The sequence below is a fragment of the Oncorhynchus tshawytscha genome, linkage group LG05 (genome assembly GCF_018296145.1).
Source record: "Oncorhynchus tshawytscha isolate Ot180627B linkage group LG05, Otsh_v2.0, whole genome shotgun sequence".
Lineage (NCBI taxonomy): Eukaryota > Metazoa > Chordata > Actinopteri > Salmoniformes > Salmonidae > Oncorhynchus > Oncorhynchus tshawytscha.
In genome coordinates, this window is record NC_056433.1 from 66067691 (window position 1) to 66090266 (window position 22576).

A 22576-nucleotide genomic window follows, 5' to 3' on the forward strand; every position below is an offset into this window, starting at 1 on the left:
TAAAAATCGGGAATTAATCGGTATCGGCTTTTTTTGGTCCTCTGTATCGGCATTGAAAATCATAATCGGTCGAACCTCAACAACGTACCACAGGGCCGAGTGGAGGAGAGTAGGAGACAACGTACCACAGGGCTGAGTGGAGGAGAGTAGGAGACAACGTACCACAGGGCTGAGTGAAGGAGAGTAGGAGACAACGTACCACAGGGCTGAGTGAAGGAGAGTAGGAGACAACGTACCACAGGGCTGAGTGAAGGAGAGTAGGAGACAACGTACCACAGGGCTGACTGGAGGAGAGTAGGAGACAACGTACCACAGGGCTGAGTGAAGGAGAGTAGGAAACAACGTACCACAGGGCTGACTGGAGGAGGGTAGGAGACAACGTACCACAGGGCTGAGTGGAGGGGTGTGCTTTTATTATTAAGTCGAAATGTCTAGGAGCAACAACGGCTCAGCCACAAAGTGGTAGGCAACAAAAGCTCACAGAACGGGACCGCCGAGTGCTGAAGCACCGAGTCTGGCCTCAGTTGCAAAACTCACTACCGAGTTCTAAACTGCCACTGGAAGCAACGTCAACACAAGAACTGTTCGTCGAGAGCTTCATGAAATGGGTTTTCATGGCTGAGCAACTGCACAAAATCCTAAGATCACCATGCGCAATGCCAAGTGCCGGCTGGAGTTTTTTTTTCTTTTTTTCCCACCTTTATTTAACCAGGTAGGCTAGTTGAGAACAAGTTCTCATTTGCAACTGCGACCTGGCCAAGATAAAGCATAGCAGTGTGAGCAGACAACACAGGGTTACACATGGAGTAAACAATTAACAAGTCAATAACACAGTAGAAAAAAAGGTGAGTCTATATACATTGTGTGCAAAAGGCATGAGGAGGTAGGCAAATAATTACAATTTTGCAGATTAATAACACTGGAGTGATAAATGATCAGATGGTCATGTACAGGTAGAGATATTGGTGTGCAAAAGAGCAGAAAAGTAAATAAATAAAAACAGTATGGGGATGAGGTAGGTAAAAATGGGTGGGCTATTTACCGATAGACTATGTACAGCTGCAGCGATCGGTTAACTGCTCAGATAGCAGATGTTTGAAGTTGGTGAGGGAGATAAAAGTCTCCAACTTCAGCGATTTTTGCAATTCGTTCCAGTCACAGGCAGCAGAGAACTGGAACGAAAGGCGGCCAAATGAGGTGTTGGCTTTAGGGATGATCAGTGAGATACACCTGCTGGAGCGCGTGCTACGGATGGGTGTTGCCATCGTGACCAGTGAACTGAGATAAGGCGGAGCTTTACCTAGCATGGACTTGTAGATGACCTGGAGCCAGTGGGTCTGGCGACGAATAGGTAGCGAGGGCCAGCCGACTAGAGCATACAAGTCGCAGTGGTGAGTGGTAAAAGGTGCTTTAGTGACAAAACGGATGGCACTGTGATAAACTGCATCCAGTTTGCTGAGTAGAGTGTTGGAAGCAATTTTGTTTATGACATCGCCAAAGTCGAGGATCGGTAGGATAGTCAGTTTTACTAGGGTAAGTTTGGCAGGGTGAGTGAAGGAGGCTTTGTTGCGGAATAGAAAGCCGACTCTTGATTTGATTTTCGATTGGAGATGTTTGATATGAGTCTGGAAGGAGAGTTTACAGTCTAGCCAGACACCTAGGTACTTATAGATGTCCACATATTCAAGGTCGGAACCATCCAGGGTGGTGATGCTGGTCAGGCGTGCGGGTGCAGGCAGCGAACGTTTGAAATGCATGCATTTGGTTTTACTAGCGTTTAAGAGCAGTTGGAGGCCATGGAAGGAGTGTTGTATGGCATTGAAGCTCGTTTGGAGGTTAGATAGCACAGTGTCCAAGGACGGGCCGGAAGTATATAGAATGGTGTCGTCTGCGTAGAGGTGGATCAGGGAATCGCCCGCAGCAAGAGCAACATCATTGATATATACAGAGAAAAGAGTCGGCCCGAGGATTGAACCCTGTGGCACCCCCATAGAGACTGCCAGAGGACCGGACAGCATGCCCTCCGATTTGACACACTGAACTCTGTCTGCAAAGTAATTGGTGAACCAGGCAAGGCAGTCATCCGAAAAACCGAGGCTACTGAGTCTGCCGATAAGAATATGGTGATTGACAGAGTCGAAAGCCTTGGCAAGGTCGATGAAGACGGCTGCACTGTACTGTCTTTTATCGATGGTGGTTATGATATCGTTTAGTACCTTGAGCGTGGCTGAGGTGCACCCGTGGCCGGCTCGGAAACCAGATTGCACAGCGGAGAAGGTACGGTGGGATTCGAGATGGTCAGTGACCTGTTTGTTGACTTGGCTTTCGAAGACCTTAGATAGGCAGGGCAGGATGGATATAGGTCTGTAACAGTTTGGGTCCAGGGTGTCTCCCCCTTTGAAGAGGGGGATGACTGCGGATGAGTGCTGTAAACCTCGCCGCCATTGGACTCTGGAGTGTTTTCTGGAGTGATGAATCATGCTTCACCATCTGGCAGTCTGACAGATTAATCTGGGTTTGGCAGATGCCAGGAGAACGCTACCTGCCCCAATGCATAGTGCCAACCGTAAAGTTTGTCGGACGAGGAATAATGGTCTGGAGCTGTTTTTCATGGTTCGGGCTAAGCCCCTTAGTTCCAGTGAAGGGAAAGCTTAACGCTTCAGCATACAATTACATTCTGGACGATTCCGTGCTTACAACTTTGTGCCAACAGTTTGGGAAGGCCCTTTCTTGTTTCAGCATGACAATACCCCGTGCACAAAGCGAGGTCCATATAGAAATGGTTTGTCAAGATCGTGTGGAAGAACTTGACTTGCCTGCACAGAGCCCCAACCTCAAAGCCATTAAACGCCTTTAGGATGAATTGGAACGCAGACTGTGAGCCAGGCCTAATCGCCCAACATCAGTGGCAGGCCTCACTAATGCTCTTGTGGTTGAATGGAAGCAAGTCCCCGCAGAAATGTTACTTTTGATCATGTAGTGTAATTGCTGTCTACAGGAGTAACTAGCAGCTGCTCCCCTAGACTTCCAGTCATGCGCTAACACTAGTAAACCAATGGCTCCAGAAACGACCTTCAAATTGCATGCAGAGACAAACATCGTATTCATGAGTTCATCTGACTCTTGCCAAAATGTCAAAATGTCCCTTTAAGTCACTGAACGAGACTGAATGATGGGTAGTAAATTAAATTTAACACGCTCATTTGTGGCGATGAATTAATTTAATTGACTGTTCCAAAGTAAAGTAGTGTCTGCACTGTGCACTAACCGGAGATGAAAATGAAGCACTTCAAATAAAACAGGCTAATTATTTTAGATAAGTTATGTCTAACTTTGGAGCCAGACATGACCCAGAGAGCTAGACTTCCTGTTCCCCTGACCTACAGTACAGTAGCCCAGCCACACACTATGCACACCCAGAGCACAGCTATTATAGGCCAAACATCTATAATTCACACACCCTCGTTTTTTAATATAAATAATTGAAATTAGTGGGTGTTGGGGATGAATAATTTAAGTGCTGTACACTATAGAGCTAGAGGGATACGAGGGGGTCTGTTCATTCTGTAACCTCCCGTTGAGTTGTACACTGTCCTGCTTCCTGTCTCTTGTGGCTTGGACAGGGAGTCAGAGGTATAAGGTTAGACCTACAGCTACAGCGGCCGATGGGATTATGAGTTCCCCCCCACAGTAAAGTGCTTCTCAATGAGGGGCCAGTGTGTTACTGTGTGTGTTACACCCCCCCTCCCCGTCTTTCTCCCTCCCCAACCCTCTCTCTCGGCCTCTGTCTCTCTACCCCATTCTCTCTTTCATTTTCAGAATTAAGCTGCCATAACATTTCATCAATGGTCTGTTTAGCTCAGTCCATAGGCTGTCTCTCCGTGTGTCTGGATGTATGTGTGTTGTGTTGCATCTCATTGATTCCCACTTGCACAGCCATTTAAAATATTACACTGAGGTTAACTCAAAGGTCTGATCAATAGAGTCCTTCACAAGTTCACCAATAACATCCAATACATACTGTTGTGGTTAGCAGAGATCAACTAGAATGTGTTGGAGATGACAGGAGCGAGTAGAATCAGTGGTTCCCAGATCATGACAAGTGCCCCCCATTTATGGACATGTCTGCACCCAAACAACAGCAGAAAAACCTCAGGAACAATCATTAATATTCTAACCTCCAGATTAATGAACATATCAAATCCTGTTACAGCAACACACTCTCAACAAAGAAACACTCCTCGAATCCTGTTACAGCAACACTCTCAACAAAGAAACTCTCCTTGAACCCTGTTACAGCAACACACTCAACAAAGAAACTCTCCTCGAACCCTGTTACAGCAACACTCTCAACAAAGAAACTCTCCTCGAATCCTGTTACAGCAACACTCTCAACAAAGAAACTCTCCTGAAACCCTGCTACAGCAACACTCTCAACAAAGAAACTCTCCTGAAACCCTGCTACAGCAACACTCTCAACAAAGAAACTCTCCTCGAATCCTGTTACAGCAACACTCTCAACAAAGAAACTCTCCTTGAACCCTGTTACAGCAACACTCTCAACAAAGAAACTCTCCTTGAACCCTGTTACAGCAACACTCTCAACAAAGAAACTCTCCTTGAACCCTGTTACAGCAACACTCTCAACAAAGAAACTCTCCTCGAATCCTGTTACAGCAACACTCTCAACAAAGAAACTCTCCTCGAACCCTGTTACAGCAACACACTCAACAAAGAAACTCTCCTCGAACCCTGTTACAGCAACACTCTCAACAAAGAAACTCTCCTCGAATCCTGTTACAGCAACACTCTCAACAAAGAAACTCTCCTCGAATCCTGTTACAGCAACACTCTCAACAAAGAAACTCTCCTTGAACCCTGTTACAGCAACACTCTCAACAAAGAAACTCTCCTCGAACCCTGTTACAGCAACACTCTCAACAAAGAAACTCTCCTCGAATCCTGTTACAGCAACACTCTCAACAAAGAAACTCTCCTGAAACCCTGCTACAGCAACACTCTCAACAAAGAAACTCTCCTGAAACCCTGCTACAGCAACACTCTCAACAAAGAAACTCTCCTCGAATCCTGTTACAGCAACACTCTCAACAAAGAAACTCTCCTTGAACCCTGTTACAGCAACACTCTCAACAAAGAAACTCTCCTTGAACCCTGTTACAGCAACACTCTCAACAAAGAAACTCTCCTTGAACCCTGTTACAGCAACACTCTCAACAAAGAAACTCTCCTCGAATCCTGTTACAGCAACACTCTCAACAAAGAAACTCTCCTCGAACCCTGTTACAGCAACACTCTCAACAAAGAAACTCTCCTCGAACCCTGTTACAGCAACACTCTCAACAAAGAAACTCTCCTCGAATCCTGTTACAGCAACACTCTCAACAAAGAAACTCTCCTCGAATCCTGTTACAGCAACACTCTCAACAAAGAAACTCTCCTTGAACCCTGCTACAGCAACACACTCTCAACAAAGAAACTCTCCTTGAACCCTGCTACAGCAACACACTCTCAACAAAGAAACTCTCCTCGAATCCTGTTACAGCAACACTCTCAACAAAGAAACTCTCCTTGAACCCTGTTACAGCAACACACTCAACAAAGAAACTCTCCTTGAACCCTGTTACAGCAACACTCTCAACAAAGAAACTCTCCTTGAACCCTGTTACAGCAACACTCTCAACAAAGAAACTCTCCTCGAATCCTGTTACAGCAACACTCTCAACAAAGAAACTCTCCTTGAACCCTGTTACAGCAACACTCTCAACAAAGAAACTCTCCTCGAACCCTGTTACAGCAACACTCTCAACAAAGAAACTCTCCTCGAATCCTGTTACAGCAACACTCTCAACAAAGAAACTCTCCTTGAACCCTGTTACAGCAACACTCTCAACAAAGAAACTCTCCTTGAACCCTGCTACAGCAACACACTCTCAACAAAGAAACTCTCCTTGAACCCTGCTACAGCAACACACTCTCAACAAAGAAACTCTCCTCGAATCCTGTTACAGCAACACTCTCAACAAAGAAACTCTCCTTGAACCCTGTTACAGCAACACTCTCAACAAAGAAACTCTCCTTGAACCCTGCTACAGCAACACACTCTCAACAAAGAAACTCTCCTCGAACCCTGTTACAGCAACACTCTCAACAAAGAAACTCTCCTCGAACCCTGTTACAGCAACACTCTCAACAAAGAAACTCTCCTTGAACCCTGTTACAGCAACACTCTCAACAAAGAAACTCTCCTTGAACCCTGTTACAGCAACACTCTCAACAAAGAAACTCTCCTCGAATCCTGTTACAGCAACACTCTCAACAAAGAAACTCTCCTGAAACCCTGCTACAGCAACACACTCTCAACAAAGAAACTCTCCTGAAACCCTGCTACAGCAACACTCTCAACAAAGAAACTCTCCTCGAACCCTGTTACAGCAACACTCTCAACAAAGAAACTCTCCTCGAATCCTGTTACAGCAACACTCTCAACAAAGAAACTCTCCTCGAATCCTGTTACAGCAACACTCTCAACAAAGAAACTCTCCTCGAATCCTGTTACAGCAACACTCTCAACAAAGAAACTCTCCTGAAACCCTGCTATAGCAACTCCACTGATATTACACAAATCCCCGCAGCCCACTGGAGGTCGGCCCCCCCCTCCACAGATAGCATTCAAACACGTCATAAGCATGACAAAAATGTTTAGAACTACAGGAAAAAATATATAATAATCTCAGTTTTATTGCAAAATGTGTAGAATAGCATGAGATTATCTATAACATTTCTCTCTACCCCATGGCAATACATATACAGTGAGGGAAAAAAGTATTTGATCCCCTGCTGATTTTTCACGTTTGCCCACTGACAAAGAAATGATCAGTCTATAATTTTAATGGTAGGTTTATTTGAACAGTGAAACACAGAATAACAACAAAAAATCCAGAAAAACGCATGTTAAAAATGTTATAAATTGATTTGCATTTTAATGAGGGAAATAAGTACTTGACCCCCTCTTAATCAGAAAGATTTCTGGCTTCCAGGTGTCTTTTATACAGGTAATGAGCTGAGATTAGGAGCACACTCGTAAAGGCAGTGCTCCTAATCTCAGTTTGTTACCTGTATAAAAGACACCTGTCCACAGAAGCAATCAATCAATCAGATTCCAAACTCTCCACCGTGGCCAAAACCAAAGAGCTCTCCAAGGATGTCAGGGCCAAGATTGTAGACCTGCACAAGGCTGGAATGGGCTACAAGACCATCGCCAAACAGCTTGGTGAGAAGGTGACAACAGTTGGTGCGATTATTCGCAAATGGAAGAAATACAAAACAACTGTCAATCTCCCTTGGTCTGGGGCTCCATGCCAGGTCTCACCTCGTGCAGTTGCAATGATCATGAGATCACGGTGAGGAATCAGCCCAGAACTACACGGGAGGATCTTGTCAATGATCTCAAGGCAGCTTGGACCATAGTCACCAAGAAAACAATTGGTTACACACTACGCCGTGAAGGACTGAAATGCTGCAGCGCCCGCAAGGTCCCTGTGCTCAAGAAAGCACATATACATGCCCGTCTGAAGTTTGCCAATGAACATCTGAATGATTCAGAGGACAACTGGGTGAAAGTGTTGTGGTCAGATGAGACCAAAATGGAGCTTTTGGCAACAACTTAACTCGCCGTGTTTGGAGGAGGAGGAATGCTGCCTATGACTCCAAGAACACCATCCCCACCGTCAAACATGGAGGTGGAAACATTATGCTTTGGGGGTGTTTTTCTGCTAAGGGGACAGGACAACTTCACCGCATCAAAGGGACGATGGACGGGGCCATGTACCGTCAAATCTTGGGTGAGAACCTCCTTCCCTCAGCCAGAGCATTGAAAATGGGTCGCAGATGGGTATTCCAGCATGACAATGAACCAAAACACACGGCCAAGGCAACAAAGGAGTGGCTCAAGAAGAAGCACATTAAGGTCCTGGAGTGGCCTAGCCAGTCTCCAGACCTTAATCCCATAGAAAATCTGTGGAGGGAGCATTTTTTTAACCTTTATTTAACTAGGCAAGTCAGTTAAGAACAAATTCTTAATTACAATGACGGCCTACCCTGGCCAAACCCTAACGCAGATGACGCTGGGCCAATTGTGCACCACCCTATGGGACACCGAATCACGCCCGGTTGTGATACAGCCTGGAATCGAACCCCTTCCAACAATGAAAGGCTGCACTGCTTTCAGACCCTAGTCTTTGAGCTGACGAGGGAGGACGGCTTATGTACCCTATCACCACAGATAGAGGTGAATAGCTTTTTGTTTTCATGCGTAGGCTCACACACACGCATGTGCGTAAACAAGCACAAATTAAAACAAACCCCACACAAACAGACCCACCAGATAACCTCTTTATATGCAGACAAAATGGTTGGGATAAAGCATGCACTGATATTTTCACTAGATTTCAATTATGATGTGAGAAGACGCAGGGAGCTCAGAAGAACATGGTAAATATCTCCTCTGTAAACAGTAAACACCAACAGCAGCAAAATATCAGAACTGAAGAACAAAATCCTGTTAGTCTCATCTTTCTCTCCATCCCTCTCCTCTGTCTCTCTCTCACTCCCTCATCTTTCTCTCCTCTGTCTCTCTCTCACTCCCTCATCTTTCTCTCCATCTCTCTCCTCTGTCTCTCTCTCACTCCCTCATCTTTCTCTCCGCGTGGGTTCTTGTTTCTTTTGAGGCTGCAGTGACAGCATCAGCCTGTTACCTCTGCTACGCTTCTCTGGAAGGTCTTCAATGCTGCCACATAGTGTGTGTGTGTGTGAGAGAGAGTGGCAATGTAAACATTTGTTTTCCATGCTAATAAAGTCCCTTTGAATTTAATTAAGATGGAATCTCTTTCATCATTCCAGAAATAACAAGTTAGTGTCTCTAAAATCCTACACACAGTTAGGACAGATGGGATGGACACCCCATCCGCCTGCCAATAAAACCTCACAGCTGTGTGTGTGTGTGAGTGTCTATGTGGGTCTATGTGCATGCGTGTGTGCGCTGTCTGGTCAATTCCACAGCAGCTTTCCCATTCTCCCTGGGTGATGCACACTCCATTAACCACAGAGCTGTGAATCTGGGAGTGTGGCTTTAATTAACATTGCCACTAGGCCACTGGGTGTGACAATGACAGTGACGTTGATGACTGTGGAGCTGTTATGTTGGCTGGGTGCGCATGGACAGAGAGACAGGTCTGAACATTTCAAAGTCCGCTCGGTGTCACTGTGACCTCTGGGATCTGCCACCACCCCTGCAGCATCATGTGGCGTTTCCCAGGACCCTGTTATCTCTGCTGTCACTAGGAGAAACCATCATATGTCAGAGGGGTAGGTAGTCAGCAGAACTGTCAATATATTAAGAGTCACACAAACTTTTCTAACCGACTGACTTTGCAAGACTTTCCACAGTGGCAGAGCTGTGTGTGTGTTTGATAGGGCGTGTGAGTGTGTGTGTGTTTGATAGGGCGTGTGAGTGTGTGTGTGTGTGTGTTTGATAGGGCGTGTGAGTGTGTGTGGCATTTTACACAGTGTATGTACAACTTTAGAAGAGCATCTGTCTAAATATTAAACAAATAATCATTATCAACTCCAGTGATGTGTGCCTTTGTGTGTTAGTCAGGGTGAGTGATGAGTCTTTATTGGTAGATTAAGTGTTGGGGTGTGACTAGGTTCAAGACTGGGGATCATTGATTCAGGTCTGGAGCCAAACGCTCCTATTAATCATCAACACGTCCTTCAGCAGGAGAGGAGAGCAAAGGAGAGGAGATTGGAGAGGAGAAGAGATGAGGGGAGAGGAAAGGAGATGAGAGGATAGGAAAGGAGACAGGAGATGAGGAAAGGAGATGAGCAGAGAGGAAAGGAGAGGGGAGCTGGTGTGGATAAGAGGAGAGGAAGAGAGGAAAGGAGGAGGATAAAAATAGTATACATGGGGAGTGTTTATCCCAGAGGGTTGTGTGTGGGTGACTGGAGAGGAGAGAGGAAGAGAGGTGAGGGAGAGGCCAGAGGCTGTTGTGTGGGTGACTGAGGACACTAGAGATTGAGGAAGGTGAACAGCTGGACCCTAGCCTCTAGACCTGGAGGCCTTCTGAGACCATCACCATGCTTCACCAACTAACTACTGGATGAGTACAACCTAGAAACCTTCCTCGCTAATCCACTCAAGGAGATCACAAAAGGGGTTGATTGGAGGTGGTATAACTATTCCCACACACATGAACGCACACACACACACACACACACACACACACGCACACACACCGCACTCTGGGTCAGGTGGGTTATACATACAGGAGAACAGAGACTTCAGAGATCAAAGTTTGATCAAAGGTTGAATTATTTTAAATAACTGTAAACTTCAATTCTCTGCTCTCTACTCTACTGAATCTGATGCAAGAGATGAGCTGAGGATAACTGACTGATGTAAACTGACTTGACCTGCTTTGGGCCTTTTACTGTATATGATTACTTCTGTAACCTCTATACTACCCACACAGTGTTGTCCATGCGGTGAATAGGGTTTAATAGGAGGAACATTTGGCAGGTGCTCTTAGTCACTGTTAGTGCACAAGATCTTAAAGGGGAACAGTTTCTGGCGGGCGTTCTAGTCACTGATACGACACAAATTCCTAGAAATGAATTACATTCCTAGAGGTCTGAATAACAGTCAGACCTCTAGGAACAGTCCACATATGATTCCAAAAAATGGGTTATTCAGAAACAAAAAGAGCTGGAATAATACGTTCTCAACCAACATAATACATATTATAGAGCATCACAATGACCATGTAGAAAATGTCATGTTCAGATACAGATATCATCATAATCTTACTAAAAATAGTCTTTGCTTACGAATTGTGGAGAGGGAGAAGAGGCTCCCTCTGTAACAGACACCAAAAGTCCTGTACACTTTAGGACACGTGTCAAACTCGTTACATGGAGGGCCGAGTGTCTGAAGTTGTTCGCTCCTCCCTTGTACTTGATTGATCAATAAGGTCACTGATTAGTTAGGAACTCCCATCACCTGGTTGTCTAGGTCTAAATTGAACACAAATAGAAAGGAAATAATAAACCAGTACACACTCGGCCCTCCATGGAATGACTTTGACACCCATGTTTTAGGGCCTGCACAGTGCCTATACCATTACACTGTGTAGACAGACAGTTTGAGTCATAACCTGTAGACTGGGGTACACACACAGAAGTGCAGTAAAGGAATCTGTTCCGATAATTCTGACAAAAATGTCTGTGAGCACAGGGAGAGGAGCAGTGGTGGTCAGGTTATTATGGCTGTTCAGATGTTTTCACCTGGTGGGGTGTGTGTGTGTCAATCTGGGTCGAGCAGGGTGGTATGTGCTGGTGTGTGTTTATGAGTGCGTGCATGTGTGAATGTGTGTGTGTTGTCGTGCTACACTGCTATCTCATCCCCCAGGCAGTCTGGTGGTCCCTGTCTGTTAAGCACATTTAGTAGACGGAGGGTCTCCTCATCAGACCCCCAGCTGTATATGATATCCCTCTCCTCTCTCTCCTCCCTCTCTTCTCTCTCATGTCTCTCATCCCTCTCATCCCTCTCATCACTCTCATCACTATCGTCAGTGTTGGACTCATACTCAGACGCAATGCCAGACTCCCGGAACCTCAGCAGCTCCAGACTGCCAAGCACCTCGTCGCGGGTTGATGACATCACCAAACCTGACCTGTCCTGACCTTTGACCCCATTCTGACCCCTCCGCTGCGGAGGAGTAGGAGGGCGAGGTTCAGGTGTTGGGGGTCCGGGCAGGAAGCGGAAACATTCTAGCTTGAGGAGACACTGATCCCTACCTAGGTGGTTGCCTAGGGGCAGGGAGGAGGAGGAGAGTGGGGCGGCCGTCCCATCCTGGCCCATGCCCATGTTGATGCCCAGCGCTGGCAGGGTGAGGTTGACATGGTCCTGGGGTCGCGGGGTCGTAGGGTCACACAAAACTGGGGGGACGGTGGAACGGAAAGTGATCTCCAACAGACTATCCTGGGAACCCACTGAAGGAGTGAAAGACAAAATAAAAATGTAATTAAAGATAAGCATCCTTCCACACATTGAGCTTACATTCATCTGTTTTACATGGCTAATGCTAACAGGAGCCTCATTCTCATCTACTCCTGGATGTATGAGCAGATTGGGCAACCTGGTCTCAGAGCATTTAGTATTATTCTGTATGTAAAACCGAGCACTTAGTATGATATGTTACATTTAGTATGGTATGTATTACTTTGTAATGTCCACCCATTTCCTATGATATGTTATGCATTTCACATCGTATTATATGTTAAGAAATTGCTAATGTTCGAATTTTCAAAAAGTATGATATGTTACGAATTCTAGTTAGGTGGCTAAAGTTAGCTAAGCTAAGGGTAAGGGTTTAGGTTAGGGTTAAGTCTAGGAGTTAGGTTAAAGAGTTAAGGTTAGAGTTAGGGGAAGGGTTAGCTAAAATGGTTAAGGTTAGGAAAAGGGGTTAGCTAACATGCTAAGTAGTTGCAAAGTAGAAAAAAGTGGTATGTAGTTGAAAAGTTGCTAATTAGCTAAAATGCTAAAGTTGTCCATGATAAGATTCGAAATCGCGAACCTGTGGGTTGCTACACGTTCGTGTTATACACCCACCCATCTGTGTTATATGTTATGTTTCATATGGTATGTATTCATTTGTGGATGTCCATTACCCATTTCGTCTGAAATATTATGAATTACAATTCATATTTTTTATTACGAATTTGCAAACGTACAATGTGTTATGAATTTCTAAAATGTATGATATGTTACGAATTCTAGGTAAGTGGGTAGGTGGCTAACGATAGCTAGCTGGCAAATGTTAGCTAGGCTAGGGGTTAAGGTTTAGGTTAGGGTTAAGTTTAGGAGTTAGGTTAAAGGGTTACAGTTAGGGTTAGCTAAAAGGGTTAAGGTTAGGCCAAAGTGTTAGCTAACATGCTAAGTAGTTAGAAAGTAGCAAAAAGTAGTACGTAATTGAAAAGTTCCTAATTTGCTCAAATGCTAAAGTTGTACGTGATGAAATTCGATCTTGCAACCTATGTGTTGCTAGACGTTCGTGTCATTGGCCCATCCATCCGCGTTGTTAAGATTCGTATGGTATCTATTAATTTTCCCACCCATCCACCCACCCCGACCAACCGTCTTACTTTTTAGTCTTATGTAACCATGCCAAACGCATTATACAGTATCATACTAATTTGAGTGTCCCAGATTTACGTTTATTATGTTACGTCCAGTCTACGAGACCAGGCTGGACTGGGGCATGGTAGGGATTGAGAAACGGTGTCAAACACTATATTAAGAGGAGGTGAGGTGCGGAGTGTGAGCTCAGGAGGAGAGGAGAGGGCTGAGTTGGCTGAGGTGTAGAGCAGGTTGGTCCTTTGAGGTGTAACATGATAAATGATGTATAATGATGCAGCTGAGAAAGGGGTGGTAAAGTAACAGGTTACATGATAACATGCTGGTTGGTCTGTTGGAGTCTATGCTTGGCCAGAGAGCTTAAAGAGGTGTGAAATGGTCTGTGATGAGAGAGAAATGGGAGGAGAGAGTCACCAGGAAGAGAATAAATATGAAAGAGGGGAGGAGTCGATAAACAGGGTTTGATAAGATAAGGAGATGGAGGGAGGAGAGAGAGAAAAAAACGTCTCTATTTCCATCTGCCGTTAACTTCTTGGATATAGGGGGCGCTCTTTTAATTTATGGATTAAAAAACGTTCCCGTTTTAAACAAGATACTTTGTCACGAAAAGATGCTCGACTATGCATATAATTGACAGCTTTGGAAAGAAAACACTCTGACGTTTCCAAAACTGCAAAGATATTGTTTGTGAGTGCCACAGAACTAATGCTACAGGCGAAACCAAGATGAAATTTCATACAGGAAGTGCCCCAGATTTTGAATGCGCTGTGTTCCAATGTCTCCTTATATGGCTGTGTATGGGTCACGAATGAGCTTAGACTTTCTGTCGTTTCCCCAAGGTGTCGACAGCATTGTGACGTATTTGTAGGCAAATCATTGGAAGATTGACCTTAAGAGACTACATCTACCAGGTGGCCGCTTGGTGTCCTCCGTTGCAATTATTGTGTAATCTCCAGCTGCGTGTATTTTTCGTTTGCTTCGAGGAGAAACACAGCTGCCACGAATGATTTATCATCGAATAGATATGTGAAAAACACCTTGAGGATTGATTCTAAACAACGTTTGCCATGTTTCTGTCGATATTATGGAGTTAATTTGGTAAAAGGTTCGCCGTTGTAGAGACTGCATTTTTTGATTTTTTTCTTAGCCAAACGTGATGAACAAAACGGAGCGATTTCTCCTACACAAATAATCTTTTTGGAAAAAATGAACATTTGCTATCTAACAGAGTCTCCTCATTGAAAACATCCGAAGTTCTTCAAAGGTAAATGATTTTATTTGAATGCTTTTCTTGTTTTTGTGAAAATGTTGCCTGCTGAATGCTAGGCTTAATGCTATGCTAGCTATCAATACTCTTACACAAATGCTTGTGTAGCTATGGTTGAAAAGCATATTTTGAAAATCTGAGATGACAGTGTTGTTAACAAAAGGCTAAGCTTGTGAGTGAATATATTTCTTTCATTTCATTTGCGATTTTCATGAATAGTTAACATTGCGTTATGGTAATGAGCTTGAGGCTATAATTACGCTCCCGCATACGGGATTGCTCGACGCTAGAGGTTAACTTCTTATGGCTGCAGGGGCAGTATTGAGTAGCTTGGATGAAAGGTGCACAGAGGTGCCCAGAGTAAATGGCCTGCTCCTCATTCATAGTGGCTAATATATGCATATTATTATTAGAATTGGATAGAAAACACTCTGAAGTTTCTAAAACTGTTTGAATTATGTCTGTGAGTATAACAGAACTCATATGACAGGCAAAATTTCGATTTTCAACTCATCGCCTATTGAAAACACAGTAGGATATGGATCTGTTTGCACTTCCTACGGCTTCCACTAGATGTCAACAGTCTGTAGAACCTTGAATGAAGCTTCTTCTGTGATGTGGAGCCGGATGGGAGCTGTTTGAGTCAGTGGTCTGGCAGAGCCAGGTCCTGGTCACGCGCATACCACATGATATCTTCCTGCGTTCCGTTCCTCCTCAAGACACAAAGGAATTCTCCGGTTGGAACTTTATTGAAGATTTATGATAAAAACATCCTAATGATTGATTCTATACTTAGTTTGAAATGTTTCTTCGACCTGTAATTTAACTTTTTAAAGTTTTTGTCCGAAGAAATGGTCGACCAGCACCAGCGTTTGGATAGGTGTACCAAACGCGCTCACAAAAGTAGCTAATTGGACATAAATAACGGACATTATCGAACAAATCAAGCATTTATTGTAGACCTGGTTACTGGGAGTGCATTCTGATGAAGATCATCAAAGGTAAGGGAATATTTATCATGTAATTTCTGGTTTATGTTGACTCCAAAATGGCGGATAATTTTATTATATTTCTGAGCGCCGTCTCAGATTATTGCATGGTTTTCTTTTTCCGTAAAGTAAAAAAAAAATCTGACACAGCGGTTGTATTAAGGAGAGGTATATCTATAATTCCATGTGTATAACTTGTATTATCATCTCCATTTATGATGAGTATTTCTGTTGAATCAATGTGGCTATGCAAAATCACTGGATGTTTTTGGAACTAGTGAACGTAACGCGCCAATGTAAACTCAGATTTTAAATATAAATTTGAACTTTATCAAACAAAACATACATGTATGGTGTAACATCAAGTCCTATGAGTGTCATCTGATGAAGATCATCAAAGGTTAGTGATTCATTTTATCTCTATTTGTGCTTTTTGTGACTCTCTTTGGCTGGAAAAATGTTTGTGTTTTTCTGTGGCTTGGTGGTGATCTAACATAATCATTTGTGGTGCTTTCGCTGAAAAGCATATTTGAAATCAGACACTGTGGTGGGATTAACAACAAAATTACCTTTAAAACGGTATAAGATACATGTATGTTTGAGGAATTGTAATTATGAGATTTCTGTTGTTTTGAATTTGGCGCCCTGCACTTTAACTGGCGGTTCATCTCATCCAGTTAACGGGATTGCAGCCCAAAGAGGTTGCTAGTGTCAAACACACGTTAGTTTGCAATTTTGTCATGTACAAACTGGCACACTGGCATTTTCCAGCCCTAACACCAGGTTCGGCAATTTACCTGTTTTATATCAGCTTGCTTGCGCTCAGATGGGCGGGGTTTAAATATTTGAGGTGTGTTCTTAAAAACATGATCCAAAGTGCTAAGTTCAGGAGGCGCTGATGGGGATATTTAAGACGAGTAGCCCAATGTGATTTTGGTACCTGTATACTTCGTACTTAGAAACATAAAAACAAATGTTTTTTCCCCATTTAGTTTTATTTGATTAAAAACCAAAGCATAGCATCCCCTTCTATCAATGTAGTCAAGGGTTTGGCTCCTGACAAAGCTTGGAAATATACTGAACAAAAATATAAACACAGCATGTAAAGTGTTGGTCCCATGTTTCATGAGCTGAAAAATAAAAGATCCCAGAAATGTTTCAGATACTAGAAAGCTTATTTCTCACAGATTTTGTGCACAAATGTGTTTACATCCTTGTTAGTGAGCATTTATCCCTTGCTTAGATAATCCATCCAACTAATAGATGTGGCATATCAAGAAGCTGACTAAACATCATGATCATTACAGAGGTGCACCTTGTGCTCCAGACAATAAAAGGCCACTCTAAAATGTGCAGTTTGTCACACAACCCATTGCCACAGCGGTCTCAAGTTTTGAGAGAGTGCACAATTGTCATGTTGACTGCAGGAATGTCCATCAGAGCTATTGCCAGAGAATGTAATGTTAATTTCTCTACCATAAGCTGTCTCCAACATCGTTTTAAAGAATTTGGCAGTACATCCAACTGGCCTCACAACCGCAGACCACTTGTAACCACACCAGCCAAGGACCTCACCTCCACATCTAGCTTCTTTACCAGCACGATAATCTGAGACCCAGCCACCCAGACAGCTGATGAAACTGAGGAGTATTTATGTCTGTAATAAAGTCCTTTTGTGGGGAAAAATGGATTGTTATTGGCTGGGCCTGGCTCCCATTGGATGGACCTGGCTCCCAAGTGGGTGTGCCTATACCCTCCCAGGCCCCCCCAAGGCTTCGCCCCTGCCCAATCATGTGAAATCCATAGATTAGGGCCTAATGTTTCGAATATGATTCCAATTATTTGTTTTCTTTTTAGGCCTTATCAATAATGAATTGAATCTTGCTTATTGACAATGTTTGGCATGTCCATGCTCAGCCATAATGTAATTTACAGTAGGCCTAGCCCCTATATCAGTGGGAATGCTATTGAAACCAGACAATTACTTAGAACAATGTGGACTGCAAATGGGTTCAAGTTAATATTTTAAGCAAAGATAGGTTTATAATTTGTTATTTTGTTTCTGTAAGCCATTTAACCAACTATAACATACTAACATTGGAGTTGATTCCAAGGCAATACATAAATGACCGTAAATACACAACTTGAAGCAACCACATATTTTGCCATGGAGCACGTTCTGATTGGCCAGTGAGAGGCCAAGTCTCGACAAACCCACAACTTGTTTATTCATCAAAACCCAGCACTTTCGCACCAACGCCAGCAAGTGTGCCGATAATTGTGATAGTGAAAATAGCAAAAATATTTCTGACACACCCCTGCACTTATAGCCCTACTGCCTGTGCTTAGATTAACCATTGCGTTAGGTTTGCTAATATAGAGCCCCAAGACTGTCTCCATGCTTGTGTGTGTGTGTGTGTGTGTGTGTGTGTGTGTGTGTGTGTGTGTGTGTGTGTGTGGTATGCATCCATGAGTGTACTCACTAGAGCAGGGTCCTGACATTTTGACCTCCAGCTCCTGGATCTGTTTGACCAGTAGGGAGATGTGCTGCAGCAGGTCCTTGTTCTGGAGCAGCAGCTGGTGCACTCTGGCCTGGGCCTCGAGTCTAGCTGTAGCCTCCGCACTCAGTTGGTCCTTCAACAGGTGCACCTAGAGGGAGAGAACACACACATACTATACGTCTGAGATAAGGACACATTTGGGAGAGAGAGAACACAGACACACACACACACACACACTACAGTATGTGCATACACCTGAGAGAGAGAGTACCAACACTCCTGAGATATGCATTTACATAAACGACTTCATGCTATTGAGAGTGTCAGTGTGTCTGTCTCACCAAAACCCATAACATGAAGTACAAGACGTGGACTGCCAGACTCCAAGCTCAAGCTCATGCAAACGTAATGCCATGTATGGTCTGTAGCAGGATTAGACCAAAAGAAGAAGAAAGACAGTTTCCATTAAAGGAGCAGCCTGCAGTGGCATTAGTTACTAAATCGTTTAAACCAGAGAAGAAGATACCCTATTTCTTCTCTATCCCAGGTTTCAACACTAGGCTCAGGACATAGACAACCCTGGGGATTAATCATGTCTTCTCAGAAACAAGTGGAGAGACACTGGTGATGGCCAGAGCAGTAGCTGAGTGATTCCTTCAATATCAAGGGACATGCATGTGCATTAGTCTACAGGGTATTACTAGCCAGAGCTGAGATTCAACCTCTTTTATAAAGCTTCATTCCAAGGGGAGGCAGAGTGGCATTGGCTGTAGGGCTGGCACAATTACCGTATAATCGTGTAACTGCCAATTAAGGATAAAGAAAAATTGTGTGTGTGTGTGGATCGCGGTTAAGTGCGTTTGCGCTGTAACATGGACTCTATACCATGTGATGAAACTATGTTGCTCCTTGTTAAAACAAGCAAGGTGTTCTAGCACCTTGCAAAGTGGGTGGGGTTATATCCTTCCTGTTTGGCCCTGTCATCGGATGGGGCCACAGTGTCTCCTGACCCCTCCTGTCTCAGCCTCCAGTATGTATGCTGCAGTAGTTTATGTGTTGAGGGGCTAGGGTCAGTTTGTTATATCTGGAGTACTTCTCCTGTTTTATCCGGCGTCCTGTGTGAATTTGGGTATGCTCTCTCTAATTCTCTCTTTCTTTCTCTCTCTCGGAGGACCTCAGCCCTAGGGCCATGCCTCAGGACTACCTGGCATGATGACTCCTTGCTGTCCCCAGTCCACCTGGCCGTGCTGCTGCTCTCAACTATTCTGCCTGTGATTATTATTATTTGACCATGCTGGTTATTTATGAACATTTGAACATCTTGGCCATGTTCTATTATAATCTCCACAAGGCACAGCCAGAAGAGGACTGGCCACCCCTCATAGCCTTTCTAGGGAGTTTTTCCTAGCCACCGTGCTTCTACACCTGCATTACTTGCTGTTTGGGGTTTTAGGCTGGGTTTCTGTACAGCACTTTGAGTTATCAGCTGATATAAGAAGGGCTATATAAATACATTTGATTTGATGAGGCTGTAGTTGGAGAGTCTGAAGCTCTCTGATTCTGTCTTTCAATATAACAAGATGACATGATTCTGATTTATTTATACATGTACCATAGCTACAAAAACTCTAACCAAGGTAACGCTACTGTGACAATTAGAACTTATCCAAACCAAAAACCGTGAAATGATGGCAGCATTCGCGCAAAACCAACGCATATAACCACGGCAAGGTGACTAGGAACATGAACATGTACAAACAGACCAGTTATGACAAATCAGAGGCAAAACGACAGTACAGGGACAAAGTGGAGTCGCAATTCAATGGCTCAGACACGAGACACATGTGGTAGGGACTCCAGACAATCAAGAGTTATAAAGGGAAAGCCAGCCATGTCGTGGACACTGACGCCTTGCTCCCAAACAACTTAAACACCTTTTCGCCCATTTCGAGGAAAACAACACAGAGCTGGCAACATAGGCCCCCGTCGCTCACATGGACTGTGTGCTCCTGATCTCCGTGGCAGACGTAAGACATTCAAGAGTGCTAAGGATCATATCACCTCCACTTTATCAGACACCCTATACCGACTACAATTTGCATACCGTCCCAACAGCTCGACGGACGACGCAATCGCAATTGCACTGCACACTGCCCTTTCTCACAAATATGAGACAAATACCTATGTGACAATGCTGTTCATCGCCTACAGCTAAGCCTTCAACACCATAGTGCCCTCCAAGCTTATCACTAAGCTCAGGCTCCTGGGTCTGAACCCTTCCCTGTGCAACTGGGTCCTAAACTCCTGATGAAGGTAGGCAACAACACCTCCGCCACACTGATCCTCAACGCGGGGGCCCCACAGGGGTGCATGCTCAGCCCCCCTCCTGTACTCCCTGTTCAACCATGACTGCGCGGCCACGCACTTCTCCAACTCAATCATCAAGTTTGCTGATGGCACAACAGTGGTAGACCTGAGTACAGTGGTAGACCTGAGCCATCAGGGAGGAGGTGAGAGCCCTGGCAGAGTGATGCCAGGGAAATAACCTCAATGTCAACAAAACGAAGGAGCTGATCGTGGACTACAGTAGACAGCAGAGAGAGCACACCCCCATCCACATCAACAGAACCGCAGTGGAGAGGGCCAAAAGCGTCAAGTTCCTGAAATGGTCCCTTCACGCTGATAGCGTGGTGATGAAGGCTCAACAATACATTTGGCTTGGCCCCTACGACCCTCATGAACTTCTACAGATGCAGCATCGAGAGCATTCTGTCAGGCTGTATCACCGCCTGGTACTGCACCTGCCCCGCCCGCAAATGCAGGGCTCTTCAGAGGGTGGTGCGGTCAGCCCAAAGCATTATCGAGGGCATACTGCCTGCTCTCCAGGACATCTACAGCACCCGGTGTCACAGGACTGCCAAGATGTTCATCAAGGACCTCAGCCACCCGAGCCACGGCCTGTACACCCTATACACCCTATTATCATCTAGAAAGTAGAGACAGTACAGGTGCATCAAGAGTAGTGCTACAGAGGGTAGTGCGTACGACCCAGTACATCACTGGGGCCAAGCTTCCTGCAATCCAGGACCTATATATTAGGCGGTGTCAAAGAAAGGCCCCAAAAATTGTCAAAGACCCCAGTCACCCAAGTCAGAGATGGCTCTCTCTGCTACAGCACGGCAAGCGGAATGGGGGCAACAAGTCTAGATCCAAAAGGCTCCTTAACAGCTTCTACCTCCAAGCCATAAAACTGCTGAACAATTCATCAAATGCCCACCCAGACTATTTACATTGACTGACCCCCCCCCTCCTTTATTTTTTACACTGCAGCAACTCGCTGTTTATTATCTATGCATAGTCACTTTACCCCTACCTACATCTACAAATTACCTTGACTAATCTGTACCTCTGCACATTGACTCGGTATTGTGATTTTATTGTGTTACTTAAAAAAAAAAAATTTAAACTTTAGTTTATTTAGTAAATAAACTATTTCTTGAACTGCCTTGTTGTTTAAAGGCTTGCAAGTAAGGAAAGGAAAGTAAGTATTCTGCACGTGACAAATAAAAGTTGATTTGATTTTTGATTTATCTCCAGGCCATCAGACTGTTAAACAGTCATCACTAGTCGGCCTCCGCCCAGCACCCTGCCCTGAACCTTAGACACAGTCACTATCCGGCTACCAGTCACTTTAATAATGTTTACATACTGTTTTAACTACCTTATATGTATATACTGTATTCTATTCATGACTCATCCTAGATAACTACTGCTTCTGTACACACCTTTTCTGTTCATATACAGTATTTATTGTCTGGACTCTGACATTATCGTTCGGATATTGTCATTATTTTTTTAGTTTAGGATTATGTGTGTATTGTTATTGTATTGCTAGATATTGCTGCACTGTTGGAAACATAAGCATTTCACTGCCACAAAACCTGCAAAATATCTGTGTACACAACCAATAAACGTTGATGTAATAACTGTAAAGACAAACAGTTAATGGTGAAGGAATGGGGAAAACAGCTGAAGGACTTTGTGTCTAATAAGAAGCCTCTAAACCATACAGACACAAGATGGAGCCACTCTTCAACCCCACACCCTCCCCTCTTCCCCTTACTGTACACCCCCCTTCGCCTCCTTCCCTCTCCTCTCTCCCCCTAGCTCTTCTCATCCTCTCCCCTCTTCCCCATTCCACCCCTGGACGGTAAAGAGGGTTAAAGACAGATCAGATTCCATCGTCACTCCACAGCGACAAATTGGCAGTGATCTAGCCTACATTAGTGCAGGCCATCACCCTCAGAGTTCATCTGTAAATCCAGTCAGTCTAACGATGCGGTCAGGGTAATATACCGCAGTACGACACATCAAGCACCGCCAGGACACAGCATGCGATATGGGGGCTGAGGTATGTGACTCTGAGGAGAAGACATGCTGTACTGATCAAAGTGTGAAAGCTAAACTGAGTTTAGTCCGAAAGGTCTTGGGAGAAGGAAGGTGTCACATTTGTCCAAGACGTGACTTCTGAAGTCCTGTGAGACACGCTACAAAAACGCTGGTCTGTGGTGATGGGGAACGCAGCCTGAATAATAACACAGAAAGA

General features: G+C 44.4%; 1 protein-coding gene across 1 annotated transcript in view; it reads right to left on the bottom strand.

Annotated features, from left to right (window-relative positions):
- The window catches only part of LOC112251158 (carboxyl-terminal PDZ ligand of neuronal nitric oxide synthase protein-like), a 163611-nt gene that overhangs the window by 8154 nt on the left and 132881 nt on the right, over positions 1-22576 (bottom strand). Inside the window, exons 9-10 of the mRNA XM_024421949.2 lie at positions 17953-18118; positions 11875-12069 (exon numbers count right to left, since the gene is read on the bottom strand). Coding sequence (XP_024277717.1) covers positions 11875-12069; positions 17953-18118 — 361 coding nt within the window. The remainder of the gene's footprint in view (positions 1-11874; positions 12070-17952; positions 18119-22576) is intronic.